At 35.4% G+C, this 21,910-nt stretch overlaps 3 protein-coding genes and 2 long non-coding RNA genes across 5 annotated transcripts in view; 2 read left to right on the forward strand and 3 right to left on the reverse strand.

The window, feature by feature from the left end:
- Positions 1–1,690: 1,690 nt before the first annotated feature.
- LOC142983231 (uncharacterized) lies at positions 1,691–2,304 on the reverse strand. The gene is made up of 3 exons (XR_012960040.1): positions 2,255–2,304; positions 1,847–1,924; positions 1,691–1,735 (listed from the first exon to the last, which is right to left on the reverse strand). It is a non-coding gene; the product is annotated as an uncharacterized LOC142983231 (long non-coding RNA).
- A 615-nt stretch (positions 2,305–2,919) lies between these two features.
- Positions 2,920–6,435, forward strand: LOC142981495 (uncharacterized). The gene is made up of 10 exons (XM_076127499.1): positions 2,920–2,961; positions 3,209–3,340; positions 3,693–3,804; positions 3,954–4,097; positions 4,423–4,478; positions 4,555–4,644; positions 4,722–4,813; positions 5,089–5,377; positions 5,654–5,835; positions 6,193–6,435. Exons 1-10 carry the CDS (start codon positions 2,925–2,927, stop codon positions 6,433–6,435), a joined length of 1,377 nt encoding a protein of 458 aa, XP_075983614.1. The 5' UTR covers positions 2,920–2,924.
- A 7,255-nt stretch (positions 6,436–13,690) lies between these two features.
- On the reverse strand, positions 13,691–16,687 carry LOC142975512 (uncharacterized). Its single transcript, XM_076118392.1, has 3 exons — positions 16,577–16,687; positions 14,856–15,020; positions 13,691–14,612 (listed from the first exon to the last, which is right to left on the reverse strand). The coding sequence occupies exons 1-3, from the start codon at positions 16,613–16,615 to the stop codon at positions 13,737–13,739; spliced, it is 1,080 nt and encodes a 359-aa protein (XP_075974507.1). The 5' UTR covers positions 16,616–16,687; the 3' UTR covers positions 13,691–13,736.
- A 1,579-nt stretch (positions 16,688–18,266) lies between these two features.
- LOC142979052 (uncharacterized) lies at positions 18,267–20,158 on the reverse strand. Its single transcript, XR_012959796.1, has 3 exons — positions 20,019–20,158; positions 19,573–19,696; positions 18,267–18,410 (listed from the first exon to the last, which is right to left on the reverse strand). It is a non-coding gene; the product is annotated as an uncharacterized LOC142979052 (long non-coding RNA).
- Positions 20,159–21,670: 1,512 nt separating this feature from the next.
- The window catches only part of LOC142981723 (cytosolic carboxypeptidase 1-like), a 55,221-nt gene continuing 54,981 nt past the window's right edge, over positions 21,671–21,910 (forward strand). Inside the window, exons 1-2 of the mRNA XM_076127856.1 lie at positions 21,671–21,677; positions 21,786–21,836. Of these exons, the coding sequence (XP_075983971.1) occupies positions 21,671–21,677; positions 21,786–21,836 (58 nt within the window). The remainder of the gene's footprint in view (positions 21,678–21,785; positions 21,837–21,910) is intronic.

Below are 21,910 nucleotides of genomic sequence, written 5' to 3' on the forward strand. Positions count from 1 at the left end.
TTTGTGTAAACAAGTAAACTATTAAACCATCGTTTCCCAAACTTCATGGACTGCCAACTCCTTTGCAACGAAAAACGTCCGGCGCCCACAATCATCATGATAAATGATTTGTATAAGATCGATGCGATCGAAATTCCCACGGGAATGGAATCGACGGAATAAAATTGCCCTAGACCCAGACGAAGTCGGGTCAGTCCGCTATTATTTGTGATTTTCCTAAAATGTGTATTCTATTCAGATTGGGCTTATCAATCAAACAATACATTTGTCAAAATACTTTATTGATCATCATATAATATAAACATCTTACTTAAGTTTATAGCGCAAAGTATAAAATTGGCTTAGAGAAAAAATTGTAGAGAAAATTATAATATAAAGTATAATAAGCTTAACATTTTATTTTGCATTGAAACGCTACTTAGGTTCGGTACATGTTATTGAAATGCTTTTAAACACATTACTTTACTAACATCGTGGAATGGAAACAAACATGACATGAACAAACTTTAGTAGAATGTACTTCTAGATTTTTAAAAACTAATCTTTGTCCTGTGCTAGATTGAAGGAATCTTTATTATAATATGGTTTGTACAGTGTAAGTACATAGGGGTCACATTAACTAGGGTCACCTCTGGAATACGAAACTCTTCCCCGCGTATTCCCTTAGTTCGTCCGACAAGTGTCACTAAGTCCAGTGTCGTTATTTTATAATAGAATACGGGAATTAACGCGAACACGCATTTTACCTTAAAATGCCTCCAGTGTCTTTATGTCTTTAGGAGCCTCGATAATTTACATAGTTTTATATTGCTTTATTTTACAAATATTTTTTTATTTATTTTACAAAGCCTTAACCAACTGCACTTATAATTGCTCTCCTATCGCGGGGACTTTTACGAACATTCAACTGACTTACACGAAGTACAGCCAGACCCGAAACAACTACTTGTGAATCGCCTAAAATTTGTTCCGTGTGGGAATCGAACCCACGACTTCCAACGCTACGAAGATGTTTAATTGTTTCTGAACATTATTGTCATTGCAACGCCAAGCACTAAGTTAATGAGACCAGGTTAATCTTTCTCCGTTAAAAACCTTTAAGTTAATAATACATACATCACATAAATTTGACTAAAGTATAAAACGAAGAACTCAAGTCCACTCCCGACCATCCAGTCCGTAAAAATACATCTCCCAGTCCATTTTACCGGCGAAATCCAAAGGTATAAACCATTCGTAATAAAAGTATTTAAATCTCGTTTGGTTATATAACAGTGTTATACAGCCAATACAAAGTTGATGGCCGTATGGGATCCTTGGATATAAGTTTTCTTTTTCAGATACAGCTCTCATTACTATACATGTAGGCAGTCTTTTCAGTTTCTCCATCCAACCCTGCAAAGAAAGACAAGTTAGCTTATCTTCTACTATATAAAATGAAAAAAACTCAAGAATGGCTCAAACAATTCGACTTATTGTTTTAGTAAAATTGTCTTGAGAAAAAAATAATGGCCAACAACATGCAAAAGAAATTTGAACTTCATTGACAGACATATATAAGCCTTTAGAAGAAGAATATTTATGTACACAAAACAACTTTTATAAATCAATATTAATTTACTTACTCGCAGAATGATTTTGCCAATTACTTCTGTATGCTTAAATTGTAATGTTTCCAACAATATTATACCTTTCTTTCTACAGTTCCCATATACGTAGTCGGTGTGCGCTTTGCCTATAAATAAAAATAGATAAATGACTATGTTCGAGTAAGGGTATTAAAAACAAGAAATTAGTTGAACGAAGTCGTAAAATTTTTGATATAAAAAATTAAAACAGAACAAACTTTGATAGGGTAGCATTTCTGGGACGTTTCCGTAGTCGATGACAGTAGAGAAAAACCGCCAACCGATGCATAACGGAACTGAAAAAAAGCATATCTACTTAATCCACTTGTAACGCTAATAGATGAATGTATATAGAATATTATCGTAAACAAATATTTGTGAATGGATTTTGATGTTACTTGGCGCACATATATTTTTTAATCCAGAACACGTGGGTGCTAAAGATTTTTCTGGAGGGTAGACAAATGAAAGTGTAAAGCGCGGGATTTTTCTTTCTTGTGAATGGGGCGAAAGTTCACAAAAGATTCGAAACTTATGATCTAGATTCTAGTTTAACACAAAATACTTTTTACTCCAAGACGTTTTTACAAGAACGAACCGACACATAAATGTAGAAAAACACTCACATGTGCAAATAGTAACGCATATTGCCAGTAGTAAAGTTTTCATATCGAAGAATGACTTTTGACTGTGACCCGATGAACGATTGTGCCTTGTTTTATACAGGTATTCATCAAAAAGGAATTTGTCTCTGCCGTATATTTATAATACAGTTTATAGTGCATTATGTTTACTTCATTGTATCCGATATTGTTTACCATACAACGAGATATTGGTACATCGTTTTTCTTGTCAGTATATTTTGTTTAGTAAACAAAGTCCCTTCATACCCTTCCCAAGGTACCCAAGCTAATATCTAATCGATTAGTTAAGCCACTTACACCTAAATAACCTTACATCCCATTTCAACTAGGCCTTCTTTTGGTTCTCTGTGCCTTGTTCAATTTATCCTATTAAATAAATATAATCCTTCTATGAGCCGAAAATCAATCGTGTAATTGTACACTCACATATCAATTATATAAAAATAATGATGCATTTTCGTGTTACTACATTGACCTTGCTTTCATTGTTTTTTGTTTCTCTTTAACATGTCAGATATGATTCTTCAGATCATTTAACATTGTAGAGGACAAATGTTATTACATTCCAATATTTTGTCAACAAACATATCGATGAAGGAATGCTGACGGATGAAAGAAGACGCAGTTTCAATTTGCAGTTCGTGACCGGAGTATGCACGTTAGCATAGTCGCCGCTGTTTTTATTATAAGTCAGTGTATTTTAAAAATATAAACCGTAGCTGTTTGTACATTTAGTTATTTTCAAAAAATATGTGTAGTTCCTTAATTGTGATTTCATTAGGTACCAAAATATTCTTTTAGTTTTGTATTGTAAAAACTTTGTTCCAAAATTCCGTAATGGCTGTCTACTTTTTGTTATGTTTGTTGGGACTTGTAATATATGTGAAAACGGATACATAGGCGACAATAGTAGCACTAACAAAAATTTGTTTTCAGTATATACCCCGCGCTCATCATGCGATTTGCGCGATTTCAACATTTGCCAAGAAGATTTCAATTTGAACCCAGGTGACGGCGTGCTCAAGGAACTCACGTTCCCATGGCTGGGCTTCGTGCAGTATATTCATGGTTTGATCCTTTTACATTTAATTTTAAGATTCAGTATCCAAAGGGTAAAATCGGGATCCTTTAACTAAAACTCCGCTATTCGTCTGTCTGTCACCAGGCTGTATCTCATGAACCGTGATAGCTAGGTAGTTCGTATTTTCACAAATTTTGTATCTCACATACTAAAATATAAAACATATTAAAATAATTGTACCTACTTAAGTATTATTACAAACAGAAGAACAACAGAAGAACTTACAACAAACAGAAGAGTTTTGCCGTATTTCTAAAGATGATGGTTCAAAGATTGTGCGGTAGATCTTTATGATTCTTTTTCTTACATGGAAATAAACGTAATTTTGTTTGGTTACAGTGACGACGGGTCTGGCTCACCAGAGCAAGGCGCCGCGCGTGGTACTCGTCCAACAACAGTTCGTCATCGGAACTGCCACGGACTTACTTAATTTACCCAAAAATTACAAACTGTATGTATTGTTATATACTGCGATATTATTTACTGTAAAGTTATTTTAATGGCATTTTACGGAAGTCTTTTTTATCACATGAAAAAATCTTCCTTTCCTTTTTTTTAGTTTGTCTTCCTTTTTTGGCTAACAACAATGCTACATTCCAGGGGAAATGTTATATTTGGTGAATATGACCGAGACGAAGAGGACTGTGGTCTGTCACGTCCAGAAATTAAACTGGGTCACAAATGTCCGCGAGCATATATTGAAATGCCAATACTCGTCATCTCTCCACATCCAGAATACTCCAGGTACGAATCAGAACTAAAAAGCTTTTATCATCAAAATAAACATTTAATTAAAAGTAATCAGAATAATATTAGGTTAAATACCTGTCTCAAACAACAATTTATTAAAAACGCACTAAAATGCGCTTTAAGTAGAGTTGCAGTACAATTGTCGCAGGAGCTGATAAGCAGTTGAATAATGAAAACATAATTGGGCTATATCTGAATGACGTAACCTTAACGGGACAATTAACGAGTGACGTAACCTTAACGGGACAATTAAAAGAAATTAATGTTTTTTTCTTAATCTAGATTAAATTAGGAACTTATCTGTATCACTTGTTTTCAGATTTGGAGTCGGCAATAGTATAGCTTTAGTCAAACTATTGCGTCCCATGAAATCACGTAAGTATACATTAGTTCAAACTAAGCAGTATGACTCTACAAAAAAGCATATATTATAAAAGGCTCTATTTTTCAGACTACATGATACCACTATGTCTTCCGAGTTTGGAAGAACGAGTAAAAAAGAGAAAATTCAAAGTGGTTTATCTCATAGACTACATCAGTTGTACGTATTAAATATTCATTTAGATTACTCTTTTTTTATTTTTAAAATATACTTCAAATCATTTTTCTTATTTACAGCCGTACCAAGAGATTTCAATTCTGAAAGAATGGGAAAGAAGACACTCAAATTATACACACATAAAGACTGCAGACGACATCGAATGAGATCGGTATAGTATTATTAGTTTTGGAAAAAACTATATTTTTTAAATTAAGTACTCACAACTGAGAGAAGAAATTCACGTTTTTAACCTATAAAATCATATCCCGATAACCCATATCACAATGGAGCACACTACTTCAGTACCTTCTTGAATCGACTCCGATTAACTCCGAGTCAGTAGCGCAAATCCTAGACTAATCAGTTCTATTACTTTTTACTTTTATAAGTAGTCATAAGCTGTATTAAAGGACAAGTGATAGCTCATGTTGTTTATTCTTACAGAAACTGGGCAGCGAAGGTGTAACACATGTGCTGTGTACCTCCGGATGTGGTGTGAGGCCAGGAGCACCAATCATCACGCATTCAGCCGACGGACGGTTCGAGCTGATCGGACTGGCCGCCGGTGGAGCTCCTTGCACGCGCCGCTCTATGCGTCGCCGTCTCAACGCCGAACCACCGCTATACATAGACGTGTTCCCTTATAACACGTGGCTAATGAACCTTATTACCGCACATAAGGTCCCAAAGCCGTATCCTCAACAGTTTCAATTGGTCCAAGGAGGAGGTGGAGGTATGTTATAGTAACGAAAACTATACATATTTAGAGCTTAGCTCACCAAGGAGATTTAATACCTCATCTAAAATGCTGAAAAATAATAGCACTGTAGGGTTTGCATGACGAATTCTAACGAAAAAAGAAATTTATTAGGTCCCCAAAATAGTTCTTATTGAAAAAACCCTCATTATCATACGTCCTAGGAAAGGTTTTTACTAATTATATATTCTATTCGACCCCACCCTTGCCGTAGGGATGTTCAATTGCTCATGGTAGTTATTATTTTTTTAGTGATGCGACCAAGAACTGCCCGGAACAGAAAACAGAAGAGCGGCTGGAAGTCTCGGCTATTCGTCATGGGTAATCTTTGCTTCAAACCAAAGAGAAAAATCAGACAACGATCTTCATTTTTCTACGCAGAGCAGTTCGAAGTGCACGCAGATCCTCCCGCCAAATTACACGTTGTATTACAGGTACGTTTGACAGGTTTAAAGTTTAAAGCAAGTCTTTTTGTACATAATTTATTTTGTACAAGTAAAAGGCAAATAATCTAAGACTATTTCTGTAGTCTAGAGCGTAGAGTATAGGGCAACTGATCACGAGCCCGATTCTCGTATTGGTCTCTCCCTTATCGTAACAGAATATTTCTCAATAGTAACCCGGAACGTAACGTAGTAACGTGCCCGGTATATTGTAATAGGCTCAATTCATTTCACATGGGACTAATAATGCTAATGGCAAAACGTGGGTGTATTTCCACCTATACCATCAGGTATAAAAGGCGTAATGTTATATTTATTTAACACAATGTATTTGTATTATATTTACAGGTGTCAGCTGGTTACGAATGTTCAATAACATGTGTCCGTATAATGTTGCCGAATCGTCTATCGATGCCAATTATAACCGGCGTCGGAGGATACAACATAACGATCAAGTTCAACACAGAGTGGTTCCCGTACGTGTTCTTCTTCACGCTAGGACTGAATGGAAGTAATGCAACTATGGCTGATCGCAGGGTCTTCTACTGGGAGAGACAAGCTCACCGAGATTTGTGGGGGTGGTCGCCATAATAAAAGTTTTTGTATTTTTATTTACCAACTGGTGTTTTTATTTTTGTATTTTATCTCAACCTGAGCTAGGTATCTACGAAGATTTATGTTAGTTGACCTCTGGTTTGTTAGATTTCTGTCACGAAATTCTCATTATCACATGGAACATAGCAATAGCCTCCTCCATACTACGCTCCTGAAACCTTTACCTTAAGTATCTACTAACCTACCTACTATAATCAATATACAGACGAGAAAACACACATTCGAAAATAATATCTGAAGTCCAATATTGTCGTAAAAGTTTTCCTGTTAATACTTTAAGCTACCCTAAGTAATTTTACGAAGTATAAACTAGTATATTATCGTTGCTTCGCTTTCTACAACCCTTTTATGGATGGCAAATACATAGTAGACAGTAAGTAGGTATGTCTTCAGTATTTAACAAAACATCGAAAATGGTCGTTTTACTCAGAGATATAAAGAAACTCTTAGATCACATAAAGAGACACACCCAAAAGTTAACAAGGACATAAAATTAAAAGTGCCGATTAAGAGTTGGACTGTGAAAGATAATGTGATAATCAATGAAAAAATGAAATGAATGACAACCAACGACTAACCGGAACTAGTAGACCTTGTCGTCCTCTCAATGATAATGCAGATAGAGCATTTGTTAGACGAGTTAACTTCTCAAAATAATTTTAGTGATACGTTCTAAGAACATTTAGGAGGATAGACTGTGATTGCGAATTTTCATACATTTGCGTGCCTATATTCTTTATAATAATAGTAAATGATACACGAATAAGGGAATACAATAACCAAGAGCAGTGACACCAAAAACATATGCAAGCTAAATATCAAACTCGATTAAAATAATAATTGTTGCTTGTTTGCTGTTTTGTTTTGATTTGATGCTTACTATCCAAAAAAGCAACGTCCTGTTTGCTATTGCTTGAATGTTGACTATTTTCAAACAAGAACCAATAAGAAATCTATGCAGACTGTGGGACAGTATTCCATTAGAAGTGGTGGTGATCATATTATCAACTTAGAACACAACTGCGTATTCCAAAATGTTGAAGTCAGTAGTCAAAACGTGTGTCATTATTACTATATTGAAACTCTTTTTCGTTAGGTTTCCAATCGGTAAGATATAAACTAGATATAACTTATAACTAAAGAAATGTCTTTTGTGCAAGGTTTCTGAGTACATTTAGCGGCAGTTTATCTTTTCAATAGCGTTATTTTTATAAAGTTTGAACTATTTTTTGCTATTGAATAGTTAAATTACCGCTAAATGTACCTCAGAAACCGGGGGCAAGTGCTGTAACTTTCTAAAATGTATAATATTGTAATATTTTAGTAACGGCCCAGGCTTCAACCCAAGTGAACTATACTTACTTTGAACCTGTAAAGGCGGGCCATGCTCTCTACCCGGTTCATAACAAAATTATGGGTCCGACAACCGGATTAACTGACGCAGAATTGCTTCCAAGAAGTAAGTAACACAATTAAAATATTAAATATTCCGCCGGTTACTGGCTGCAGTAGTAGAAGCAGTCGTTATTAGACTACGATTGGCTAGGTTTGGGTTCAACAACTTGGTACTGGGCCTTGTGAGCAAAGTTGTTGGCTGGCAGACGACCTGCAGGCTTATGGTTTTTGATGGTGGATTTCGAATTCTGTGATGATGATGCTTGGTTTTCGGACTATATTTAAATCCACAGATAGACTTCTGAAACAGCTATTTACCTGCGAGAGAATCCGTAGTGGGGCGATCTCCACTTGTGGGTCTGATAGAATCTATCAATGGAATTATGGCATAAAACGCCTTCTGTTTGATGCTGTCTTTAAGAAGTTAGCAACGTAACATTCAGCACTATAACATAGCCTTCCTTTAACAAAACAGTTTAATAATATTCTATTTTCAGCATCCATCCATAGTATATACAAGTTCGGATTCTGTACGCCTGCAGCGGTACAGCGAGCTTTTTTACGTAAAACAACCAATTTGAGTCTGACAGATTGGGAGTCAACTCAAGCTAACTATATTTATGTGAGTATACCTGAACTCAGTACATGTACCCAGGTGTTGCTCAAAGAAATACCTATCTAAAAAAATCTTTTTTTATTACAGTTGTTGGAAGCCGAAAATTCCATACGGTTTCGCACGCAATGCATCGTATTGAGATTGTACGTAGCAAAAAAATACTTATTCCAAAAAGGACGTATTCGTATGTATTACTGCCAAGGAATTGTAAGATACGTATACCTAGTGACGTTTCAAAAAATTCAGATCCACGAATTTATTTTAGCCGAAAAACTGAACATGCCTACAATACTTCATTTTGAGTTTTATCATGTACCTCCGTTACCTACAGAATTTATTTTTGCTGATGATCCTATCTATTCACATCACTGATCTTTATTTTAACCCATCGACATAGTGTAAAGTTACTTATAATTCGACATTTTAATTGAGAGCCCCAAACCTGACTTTGGCCTGTCCAATACAGCAACTTAATTTGGAACTAACACAGATTAAATAGAAATATTAATCTAGATAATTCGTGCATGCCAAGACTCTCTACTAAGTTGTCGAATAATATCTAGTGTACGTATTTTTTAAACCTGTTATGTAATTAATTATAACAAAATTGTCCATTATCTTAATATTTCTTTGAATAAAAGGAAACTGCATTATGTTCGAGGTGAATGTGTATAATAAAAGTATATTTCGTGTCAAATATTTATTGTTATAGTACATGTATTCTTAAGTAATAATTTAAAGCCATTATTGTTTCAATAGACACTGGCTCTTTCATTGATCGACAGGCTTCACTTAAAATCTACGGATGTTCTTTGCATTTCGTAAAATTGCATTTGTAGGCATTCATAGGATTTTTTTTATACTTTCGCAACTGTACACAAGTTAGCGCTCGGTTTTCACCGCTTCAAATATCTTAAACACTTTTGTAGCTTACTCTAGGTTGAGTTTATTAAAGTCTGGATGAATTGCGGCCCACACATTCTCCTGGAACATCTTCAAGAATGGGAAGGCAGCTCTGTCACCCGCCGGTCTACCCATCACTACACCGAATATCGTCTTGGAGTACAAGAAAAACAGCTTGGCTGGATCCAAAGAAGCCGTCAGTGTAAATGTTTTGGTATCACCCAAAGCTGAAAAAAGCCATTGTTATAACATCATACTATTAAAATGGTATAGGAAGAATTGTTCTATAGAGGCACATTTAAAAAAAACAAGCAAAGTCCAACTGGATTTAAACCGTCTGTAAAGGTTAGGTATCATTCCACATAAACAGCAGAATAAAATGTAATTATATTGTTCAGAGTTGCAAAAGTTTACGTCATTTTTGCGACGGTAAACATGCCTTATTAATTATAGTACCTATTTAAATATAATAACTCAAAAGTGACTGACTGACATAGTGATCTATCAAAGCACAGCCCAAACCACTGAACGGATTGGGTTGAAATTTGGAGATAGATGTTATAAGGTAGGCATCCGCTAGGAAAGGATTTTGATCAATTCCACCTCGAGGGGATAAAATTAGCGATGAAAATTTGTATGAAAATTCTGTCCTAAGTCACAAACCACCAACCACGCGTACGAATGGATGTTGTGTACAAAATCTAAAAGCAACTTAGTATACTTTAGAATACGCCTGGCTTCAACAACTCTGATATTAAAATAATAATATAAAATTCATAAAGTAATATAATACTTACGATCAATTATTTGTCTCTTGGATCTTGATTTTGGTTTTTGCTTCTCATTTTTGTTATCTTTGTTAACACTGTCGTCGTATTCCGGTGTTAATACTTTAGTATCTGAAGCCTGAAATGTAATTGATACATTTTCTCATGTTTTCCAAAATCAACAAATTATGTGACAGTTTTAGCCTTTATATATTATGTAGGTATATACAGGGTGTAACAGACAGCCTACCAAAAACGAAAAAAAATGACTTTAGACACGATTCTGGTGCTTATGGCGTTGAAAATTTTCATCGGTTTTTTCTTGATTTTTCCGATTTTTTATGCGTTTTTTTTATTTTATTTTGGTATTATTTCGTTAATACTACACGATGCAACATGAATATGAGAAAAAATCCGTCATATTACGGTTTTTCACAAAAAACAGCAATGGATTAAAACAACGTATAAATTCGCTATCAGCTGTTCGGCCAACGACACCGCGCCGGCGGCGGCCGGCCGCGACGGTCGACGTCACGCCGCGTACCTACGCGCGCCACACAGACACGATTACGCACACAGTTGTCACACTCACTAGTATGCAGCGTTACTTAGTATTTGTTCTATGTTAAAAATGAAAATTAGATATCTAATTATCCCGCTCTCCGATAAAAGGTAAATTCATAAGATTTAAAATGTGTGATATCTTATTATTACACGTACAAATACATACAGAACGACAAAAAATCCTATTGATATTCTTTAGCGCTATAAAAATCTCTAATAAACAAATTAACATGTATTGTCGCTTTGTTCCATTTGTTCTTGCAAAATTCTATTCGATATTTACACGCTCATTCATACTTCATACAAGCGCGGTGCGACTCGAAAAGTAGATGGCCGTAGTGACGCGTGACGCCGCGACCGCGCGTGGATGTTACATAGATGGGATGCGACAAAATGGATGCTAAGTAATTCTCCGGGGATTATGAATTATGATAAGTTAGTTTCTCTGATAAGAATATTAATGGATATTGATTGTTATCATTGTTATGTACCCACATTTTTTATGGTTTAATTAAATAAACGTTTCATGTTTATTTTATTTACTTTAAGCTGATTTTATGTTATAAATATCAAAGTATTTTAAACTTACATCAATAATGTTTGTAATGTTATTTGGTATTTGAATAAAACTACAATGCAACCAGTAACAACTGTGACAAGTAAAAATAGTAATGCCACATCAATATTTTATTGAATCTAATCTCTCGCTGGGATCCTAACTCGTCGCTCGTCACCAAATCGGCGGCGCGCGCACGGACGGCGCGGAGGGAGCGGGTGGCGCGGGCGAGGGGCGGCGCGCGTGAGCGGAGAGGCGCCCGCGCCGGCGGCTCTCTTTGATAGTTCGAGCAATTCGCTCGCGGAAGACGGAAGCTCTTCACCGGTGTCGTTCGTTATGTCCTATTCGTCGTGTCGTGTGTGAACTGCTGTTTATTATTACTTGTTATTGTTCCGGTTTTGAGTTGTTAGTGTTTTTATTGTTATTATTTTTGTTGTTATTGTTTTCGAAGTGCAGTTGGGTTCGTAAATAGGAAGGAATGTTGATGTGTTATGTATGGTGAAGCACGTGGAAGTGCACGGCGTGCTCTGCTCCTGTACGTCCGTGTCCAAAGGTACTCAAACTCTCGCCATACACCAGGTATTTGCGTGTTGATAGACATTGATAACAATTTGTTTTAGCACTTTCTTATTATCGGTTACATTTTGCTATTATTGTTTGATTTCACGTAAGCCAAGTAGGTACCTACCTACTTTCAATTTTACTATGAGCTATTGTAACATACGGGCCTACTTACGATACCATAAACGATACATAAGATTGTTATTTAATGATAACGTTGCATACTAGTGAGCGCATAGACGTGGTGGTACGCGTACGTACCTACGACGCGTCGCGACATGTCGTCGCACAGCGCGCCGCCGCCGCCAGAAATCTCGTAGGCATGCGCGGAGATACATCGCGTTGTTCACTATACATTGAACGCTCAAAAATGACTAACTCGGGAACCAATCATTTCCGAGAAATATCGTTGGAGTAAATTTCGCGCATACAGTGTCACAAACTTACCAGTAAAGTTTTCGGTTAGCTGTCATTTACACCCTGTATATCGTAATTTACAATATATTGTTAGTTTAATATTAAAAGTAAATTTGTTTTATTAATGAAATACCTTTAACACTTTATTGTCGTTTAACGGTTTACTTGTAGCAATAGAACAAGTGTAAATTAAAATTGTTAATAAATATATAACAGTTGTTTGCTGAAGACACATTTTGTACGAAAATATAACAGCCACTGGAAATGAATCAACGAAGACGAACAAAAGGAGTGATGTTGTTCTTTTTTAGGATTCCGTTGTTGATTGAACGAGTTGTTTGTCAAGAATAAATGAAAAAAATATAACGAAGAGACAAGCATTTTTTTTTGTTACTCTACTGATCTGGGGCTTGCTGATAGACTCAATCAAAAAAAGCAATACGACCGTAGCTCGATTCTCTTCCGCTATCGACTATCAACAACCGGCTAGCTATCGAGAAATACTGCAAAAAAAAAATATCAGAGCCTCTATCGGGCTGCAATAAGAACTATTTTGGCAGTACATTTAAAATCTCTAACTCTCGATACTCAACAGTACCGACTAATGAATTACGGTACGGATTATGTCAGATTTCGATTTCGTAGGTTGTCGGATGTTACTGACCACTACTAGAAACTAAATATGTTGCTCTCCTGCGATCAGTAGTCAAATCTGTTTCATAATAATTATACAGAACCTCTTCGTATATAGTGTTGTAGTTGATCAATGAACGAAACAATCGTGTGTTTTAATAACATTCGACTCTGAAGGGCCAAGAGGAAATGTTTTACATTCACTTGTCAAATATTTAAGGTGTGACGTCACAGAGGCTTTTGGTCTTTTGTATACTACATATATAAAGTGCTTCTATAGTATAGTTCTTAAAACGAATCATTCATGTACACTTGGAGTACAAAACGATAAATACGAACAATCGTCATCATGACTGTGTAAGTACGGGAACAGTGTCAAGGTCAAGAAATTAAATCCCAATTACCAAAGTTTGTAAGTAGATGTATGTATGTTTGTTACTTTTTCACGCAAAAGGTGAACACTGAAATTTGGTACACAGATAATAATAAATCTTTACTTGCAGTAGACAGCTTTCGAGGGAAATTTCGAAAGTAATGTATTATCTACTGAAATACGAATGTCCCTTTAGTTTTTCGTAATACATATATTCGGCAGCTTAAAGCAATCTTGCCATTAACTAATAATAATTATTCATTATTTAACTGTGTATCATGTTAATGAATAAAAAGACAGTAATCTCCAAACATTTATTTTGAAATTTGTAAATACATCATTCGAACATTTAAGCCTAATTATAGCAAATATCGCCCTTAATTAATACTTCGCTAATATGATGTCATAAAAATGCAGTGAGACAGGTTGCAATAACAAATTCATGGTTTTTAAAACAAAATGGTGTTTATTTCAATACAACTTTCTAATACTCTAGGCGGATTCTACTGATACAGTATCTTCGTCATTCAGACCCTGGTCAACATTACTTGCACCGGGGAAGCTCGAAGCTGGAGCTTGGGACGGTCCTTGACTGAAGATATTTTGTGGGATTCCTGGAAATTGGGGGAATCGTTCTTGCTCCTGGGGATATGAAGGTGAAACTTGACCCTGCGTCGAATCTGAAGGGATTTGAGGAGTTTGTGGGAAAGATGGGAACGACGGTGACTGTCCTGATTCCTGGGGAAATTGAGGATACGTTGGGTATGCAGGAGACTGTCCGTGTTCGTGGCCAAATTGAGGATTGGATGGGAAAGATGGTGTCTGTCCCTGCTCAGTGGGATTTTGAGGAAACTGTGGGAAGGAAGGTGTCTGACCTTCTTGAGGGATCTGAGGGATTCCGGGGAAGTTCGGGAAGGTACTGATGGGGTACTGAGGTGCAGGTGCTTCAGTTGACTGAGGTGTCGAATAGTCAGGGGTTGCTGTCGTTTGCGGGTTCTCTTGTCTTTGACCAGCAAACTCAGCTGATTCTATCACGGCGGAGTCAGCGTCACCGGCTGGTTGATGTTGAGGTGGACTGGGTTTGTCTCCTGGTAAAATGGGTTTAGGTGGCTGTGGTGGGTGAGGTGGCTGAGGATGACCGGGGAAGGCGGGAGATGGAGGGCCACTGGGTATAGAGGGCAAGGTGGGAGGCGCTACAGATCCAAACACGGGAAAAGCTGGTTGCGCGGGGTAGTAGATGTTAGCTGCTGGAATATGAGCAGGTCCAGCTAGTGACAAGTACCCAGGGTGGTACGGGGCAAAGTGGTTTACTTGCGGCACATGATACGCAAACTGAGGAGCAGCTGCAAATATGTACGATGATGGTAGCTGAAAAGGAACAAAAGCATAAGTTTCACGGCTGATCAATGAGAGTTGGAAGTTCAAAACAGAAGATATGTGAAAAATCTGTCAATAAAGTACAAAAATTAATCGAAATGATTATTATTAACATATTAATATTTTATTTTACGTTACTCTTGTTAGTATCCAACCAAAATTGTATTAAATTTTTAAAGTTGAATCTACTCAGGTCTAATAAAATTTAATTTCATTCAATATGGGTGAACTTACCGCGTTAACGAACGGCGAAGTGGCATAAGCAGTAGTTTTTGTCGGAGGCGATATGATGGTCTGCTGAAGAACAGAAGCCGAAGAAAGTGGGACTGCTCCCGGCCAGCCGATAGCTCCAGCGGCTGCGTGGCCCACCAACGCGCAAAGAACGCTTATCACAAAGACCTGTAATATTATCCATATTATTTAACTACTAACTTTGGGTGAAGTACTAAAATGATTGCAGTATTTGTTAATTTTTAAGTTAGTCACTATATTTGTAAATACCACTAGAATTCCTGCAAACATTTTTGCGTCACTGATCTTCGCAAAAATTGCGATTGGCTGCAATTATTATCGTTAGAACATAAACTTATAAAACGGACACGTATTACAAACAAATTTACATACAAGATGAATATTACAATCACTAGTTCCTATGAGAATCGAACCCGGTATCGTATGCTAGAAGTGACGACGCACTTTCTGAATCTAACAATTGATTTAGAAACAATAATAAATTAACAAGTTTACTCAAGAATACATTTAATGCATTTCAAAATGCGGCGTTTTGTATGCAGACGAGTGATCTTCACGAAATTGTATTTAAATATTGTGGAATCTTGAACTGTTATTTCAGAATCCATTCTAATTATTTCTAAACTTGCTTTAATTCTTAAATTGTAAGCATTTTAGAAAATTTATGCAGGTTCCTCAGTCTTCCTAACTACTGTTCTTTCTTCCGAACTTACCGTTAGTAAACAATAATTACATTATTGTATGCACTGATTGATTGTAACTATCACAGTTATTAAAAATATTAGACTTTATAAATATGATTCGATTTTTATTTCTAGTTAAAGGATAAACGTAACACTTAATCGATCCTTTTCCTTTCTATTTTACACTTCCTGGCATTAATCGGTAATTTATTGATTTTAACGGTGGAAGGTCGTTTTAAATATTTTAATCAGAAGTAACACATCGCACTTTTAGGTAAAATAGCTTAAAGCTATTTAAATAGAATGCCTTTAATAGGACTTACGATCAGGAATATAAATGAAATAATATTATTATTATGATGAGTGATAAATGCAATATTTAGAAGGATCTTCCTTAAATCTTCCGATAAGTTTACAAATATTTGCTTATCTGAATGCATTGAAAATTTACTGTAAGCCAATACTTATAGATGCTATAAGCCGAAGATAAAATTTATTTTTGCAAACGTGCCGGGCTCAATAACTTAGAGGAAAATATGTACATTAAACTAGAATCTATAAGACTTTAAATTTCACGTAAGTGTAGTGTAGTTACGAATTACACACGTGTTTGAACACAATTAGCGAAATATTTTGTAAATACTAGATAACCCGGCGAGCTTCGTACCACCTTGCAGTGGATTCTTAATTTTAACATTTAATATGCCTTTTGCTTTTTTTTTAGTTTTCTCTACCTAAGAACCATTCTCGTAACTCAAGGAATTGTATAAAAAAGAATTAGGGAAATCAGTTCAAATGCTCTCGAGATTTGCGCCTAGCAACACTTTAAATGATTCTTATTTATACATAAGATTATCCAAGAAGATATTAACGGGAGTATCAGAAACTGAAATCTATGAAAACACTAATACAGAATTACAGTCCACAAGATCATTTCCGACCACAACACTTAACACTCACATTACAAATCACTTGTCACAAATTGTATTACTAAAAGTGATCCAAGGTTGTCGCACGTACCTTCATATTGGAGGCACCAATGATCTCTGTAATACTCATACTGATCTTTTGACGAGCCTTTTATACAGTGGCTACTACCCCGCCCACTAGCAAGGAAAGTCCCACACTAGATATGTCTCACACGCATACAACGTGCACCAATTTTGATGCTATTATCTCATCTTGACTATCGCCAATAATCTATTTTATCTGATGATTTGGCGTATATATTTGCAAAAATACAAGATGTAAAACATTTTTAATAAATGAGAAAGGTTTGCTTCGAGAATATATAGAAATCACTTGTTTTTATGTTATTAAACAATATTTTCTTGATCACTGTTGACTTTAACGCTTATATATTCGCTTAGCCTTTGTTCCAAACTATGTTGGAGTCGGCTTCCAGTCTCACCGGATGCAGCTGGATACCAGTGTTTTACATGGAGCGACTGCCTATCTGACCTCCGCAACCCAGTTACTTAGGTATTAACACGATACCCTTCGGTAAGACTGGTTGTCAGACTTTCAAGCTTCTGACTACTGTTAACGACTGTCAAAGATCTTCGAAAATGACAGCCGGGACCCACAATTTAACGTGCCTTCCGAAACACGGAAGAACTCGATATGTATAAGATGGTCACCCATCCACGGAACAACCTCGGTAAGCGTAGCTTAACCTCAGAGATCGATCCGTGCGGCTGTTGTAAACTAAGCCACGAGCTCCTCTCTTGAATTATAATTGTGCTAACTATAATAGTTTCAGTACAATAATATCATTATTTTGTTTAAAGAGAACTTGCATAGCAAACAATCATAGTAGAATTTTTACAAATCTGAAACACATAACATGTTTGGATTTGCTTCATGAGTAAGAACTAATAAAAAATAAGTGTTTAAAAGAGATGGTTCCACAATCAGCAAATTGCATAATGTCCATTCAGAACATCAGTCACTTAGTTTAAAAATAACAATTTATTTAATGTAAGTATATCTCTTTAGCATCTTAGCTCCAAAGACAATAAGACTATAAGACAAGAAGTCAATATTAAAAGCACCACCTAATAAATCTTGTGACTAGTAATAACTTTAAAGAATCTTTCAATTTGACAATGTCACATCTAGTTGCATTATTTATATCTGTATTGAAGTAATTAAAAATAAATTATCATAAAGGTTTTTGGAATTCGCATTTACTTTTTTAAGAGAATGAAACTGGATTGTGACGTTTACGACGTACTACGGATAGAATGCAAGGAATTTATTATACTTGTTCAAAATATAATTAATACCCTGGGATTAATTCTTTCTCTTATTCATTCTCATGGACAATAACAGAACTAAAAACTATGGAGCGACATTACCTCCAATATAAAAAGAATTATCCCTTTGAGTACTAGTACTATACATTAAAAACACATTGTTTCTCGCAGTTATCAGTTTCTCACAAGCCATAGGCTATTTTTTAGAAGCCTTCTGTTGTTTCCCACTGCTGAGCAAAGGCTTTCCTTTCATTCTTTCAAACCTTTTGCTCCTGTGCGATCTCTTTCCATCGTGGTCCCACGTAAACGGCCGGATCGTAATAATTAATTATTTATAGGATATTAATAGAGTTTTTCTTTTATATTTATTTATTTTCTAAAACAGTAATTTCACTCATCAAGATTCTTTCCTCCCACTGGTGGGAAGAACATAGCAAGTAATTTATCTCTAAATATTAAGGTAGATGCTTTGGGTACATTGTGTGCTAAAGGGAACACGCCACCGATATCCACTCCTGTAAATAAATTCTTAAGCTGTTGCAAGTAAAGCTGTAACAATTTCATTTGAGACATCTTTGAGGCTTCGATGAATTTACCTGAAACACAAATCATTAATGTGATCGAAAAGAACAGCAACATAAGTACATAATTATGCTGATAGTGTTCGTGTATGGCCCTTCTTCAAGACAGGTTTTCTGACTATATTGTAGCTACGTTTAATTTATTCTTCTAATTAAATGGGCTTAAAGGTGGACTTAATATCTGAGACAGTATCTAACTGTCTCTGAAATAAATAGGTTGGAAACAAAGGATTGAAGGTCAAGAGTCTATTATAATCAAATCAGTCTGAGCAGAGTTTCCAATTATTTTTTGTAGATTATTAAGTGTGCTGCAGTGCCTACGAGTGACTAATTGGAATTACTGGGACAAAATTGGGTCGGTCGTTAGGCGTCTGAAAACATAATTACGGCGCTTGTTTATATTTTTTTATAGATGTAGTAATACTGAACTGCTGGTTATTTTAACGAATAAATCGAACTCAAACTGTATTTTATAGACTACTAGCTGACCCGCGCAACTTCGCTTGCGTCACCTAAGAGAATGGGTCAAAATTTTACCCGTTTTTCTAACATTTTTCGTTGCTACTCCGCTCCTAATGACCGTAGCGTGATGTTATATAGCCTATAGCCTTCCTCGATAAATGGGCTATCTAACACTGAAAGAATTTTTCAAATCGGACCAGTAGTTCCTGAGATTAGCGCGTTCAAACAAACAAACAAACAATCAAACAAACAAACAAACTCTTCAGCTTTATTATATTAGTATAGATTACAATAAGAGCAATACATTCAGAAATTTGGTTATTAATGGATGTGAAATAAAATTCACACACAGCAAATTGTTATTATATCAAAGATTCAATGGGATTGTTGAAATAGAAAAAAAACTTCATAAACCTAGATCGAAGAAAGCAATCTCGCTATCATATAAACAATATTCTACAAATATATTTATATTGCTTACGTACTAAAATAATACTTTTATTTTGACCTCGGGCAGGTTGAAGGACAACAAATGAAGAGGGCATTGCGAACTCAGCCTTATTTAAATGTAACAGATTCATCAATTTTCTACCCGAAGAAAAGGATAGCGCTATAGGGCCTACATATCGCTTTCCTTTTTCAAAGTTAAAACTAAAATCGTTTGTATTGTACCATGTGTCATTTTAAGTTATTGAAAATATTATTCCTTACTTACTAGGACTTTGGCCCTCCCGCTGTCTCTTGACTCTTATTTTTGCAGTATCCATTACACCTACTACAGTACCATTACTTGAGAAATTTGCATTGAATTGTTGTGAGATTGTGTTATTGTTTGATTCCTGAAAGTTAAATTAATTAAAGCAAACCGAGCTCAGGCACTGGCTTAATAATTTTTGACTTAACAGTCTTTGTTTTTTTTAATAACTTTTCTTTGAAACTTAAGGTTTGTTCTGGTATTATAATTTTTAAACTTTCGGGTTTCATGTTTATTATATTACGTAAGAATACTTCCTCCACCTTAGAATGCCTGAGGTTTTGTCGCAGGCGAAACAGCCTACGACCAAAATGTCTTTCAAAAAGAATGTTGACAGATTGAGTACATAGAGAAAAACTTTATATTCACCAAATATCGAACTCAACACATAACGAAATGTTACTTACTTCCTCTAAATCTTCTAAAGTTATCCGAGTTTCATTACTATAAGATTTTGCAAAAATGAATGTACAACAATAAACTAAAATAACTGAACTTAATACAACAGAACTTTGTAAGAAACACATTTTTTATTAAACAAGACGGATGCTGTTTACTACACTAGAGAACTAATACTAACAAATGGGAAGGAATGATGCGAAGATTTTATATTTAACTATCCTATTGTACTGTGGAGACGGTCAATACAATACAATTAAACAATGGTATTGCTAGCATTGTTCTAGGTTAGTTTTAAATTGTCAAATCGCCTGTTTAAAATATTATTTACTTAGGTAAATATAATGAAAATAATTTGTAAACATATTTGTACAACAGAATAGAGAAAACTGTTTCTTTTACTACATACACGATTATAGACGACAAAGTCTTAAGTTCGATTCTCAGACCTCACAAGATGCTGTTTAATTATTCATTTTGCTTAGAATATGTTCTAAACTACCCGTATGTTTGGTAATGTGGACACACTCTTAAACATAGGACCAACAGCTTTCACCTCTGCAAAAACCTGTGTATATAACAGGCTTGATTTTACATAAATCCTACTAATATAAAAAATTGGAAAGTTTGTAAGGATGGATGGAGGTATGTTTGTTACTCTTTCACGAAGAAAGTACTGAACGATTTTTTATGAAATTTGGGACACATATAATTTATAACCTAGGTTAACATATAGGATACCGTTTAATTCCTTTTTTTACTTTTTAATTGTATTCATAGGGACAGAAGCTAGACTATACATATTTACATTAAGTAACTGCTTGTTTTGATTACACTGGCTGCACTCGTGACGCTGCCCCAAATTTCAACAACCATGGCCGGTTGACATTTATAGCCGAATCAGTAGCCTCCATCTAATCCCACTAGCATTTCAACTTACCAAATCATAATGCTTAAGTATAAGGCCTTGTTTTTATCAATTGTATGAATTGTTTACTGAATTTATATAAAAAGGTCTTCTCTGGTCTTTGCATAAACCTGTATGGCTTTGGGAAGAAGGCATGGGTTTATGTATGTGTTCAAAGTTATCTTCTGGATTCTGCCTACCTCTACAAGAAAATGCGGGTTTTCTTTTATGCATGTATAAAATTATATTACCCCGTTTTATGTCAATCAACAGTAGTTTATAGAACACAGTAGGACGAGTATTTTACATGCGTAGATAAACACCGAACGTGTCACTGTCTGTCTTATCTATTCCATCTCGGTTACATCGCACGTCACAGTGGTTTTGTCAAGTATTTGATATTTTTTTACAATCCTTTTTGATTTGACCAGTGTAATGAAGTCAATGACTTCATTATGAAAAGAAGCAAATTCACCTTAAAAGGACAAAGGTAATAAAGGTCTCCCTGTTGTTTTTAAGTAAAATCGTAACCAAACCTTTGTTTTGACCGTTGACACTGGCTAGGCTGACAAAGATTTGTTATTTAAAAGTAATAAGTGTACAACATTTTAAAGGTTATAAACTGTCAAAAATTCGCAATCTGATTAAAAAACTTTAAAAGATAATTTAAATCAGAAATAAAATGCAATATTACTACATTACTGACAAAACCGGTATATAAACTAAACCAAACTTTTCTGTAATGACTCAGAAATGTCAGGTGAGGATCATTCTGTGAGCTGGTAATGTCAGCCTCTTCGGACATCCAGCTGTAACTTATAGCTTTGTGTTTTTATTTATTTCATTTTGTTTTTTTTTTTGTGTTCAGCAACTGATTCCTCTGCCCAAACCCAAGATATTGCCAAGCCCAAAAGAAAATGTGAGTATTGGTTACTACTTACAAGATTGCGGACCAACTAAGTCTCTATGAAGAAATATTGACCAAAATGTAGT

Source organism: Anticarsia gemmatalis, chromosome 1, assembly GCF_050436995.1.
Source record: "Anticarsia gemmatalis isolate Benzon Research Colony breed Stoneville strain chromosome 1, ilAntGemm2 primary, whole genome shotgun sequence".
Taxonomy (NCBI): Eukaryota; Metazoa; Arthropoda; class Insecta; order Lepidoptera; family Erebidae; genus Anticarsia; species Anticarsia gemmatalis.

Bases quoted from the DNA above. Each gene is read 5' to 3' on its own strand.
- LOC142981495 (XM_076127499.1), top strand. From the start codon at position 2,925: ATGCACGTTAGCATAGTCGCCGCTGTTTTTATTATAA. The intron at 4,098-4,422 runs GTACGAATCAGA...ACTTGTTTTCAG, and splicing joins CCACATCCAGAATACTCCAG to ATTTGGAGTCGGCAATAGTA. The intron at 5,836-6,192 runs GTACGTTTGACA...TTATATTTACAG, and splicing joins AATTACACGTTGTATTACAG to GTGTCAGCTGGTTACGAATG.
- LOC142975512 (XM_076118392.1), bottom strand. From the start codon at position 16,615: ATGAGTATTACAGAGATCATTGGTGCCTCCAATATGAAG. The intron at 15,021-16,576 runs GTACGTGCGACA...ATAATATTACAG, and splicing joins TTGGTGCCTCCAATATGAAG to GTCTTTGTGATAAGCGTTCT. The intron at 14,613-14,855 runs GTAAGTTCACCC...GTTCCTTTTCAG, and splicing joins CTTCGCCGTTCGTTAACGCG to CTACCATCATCGTACATATT.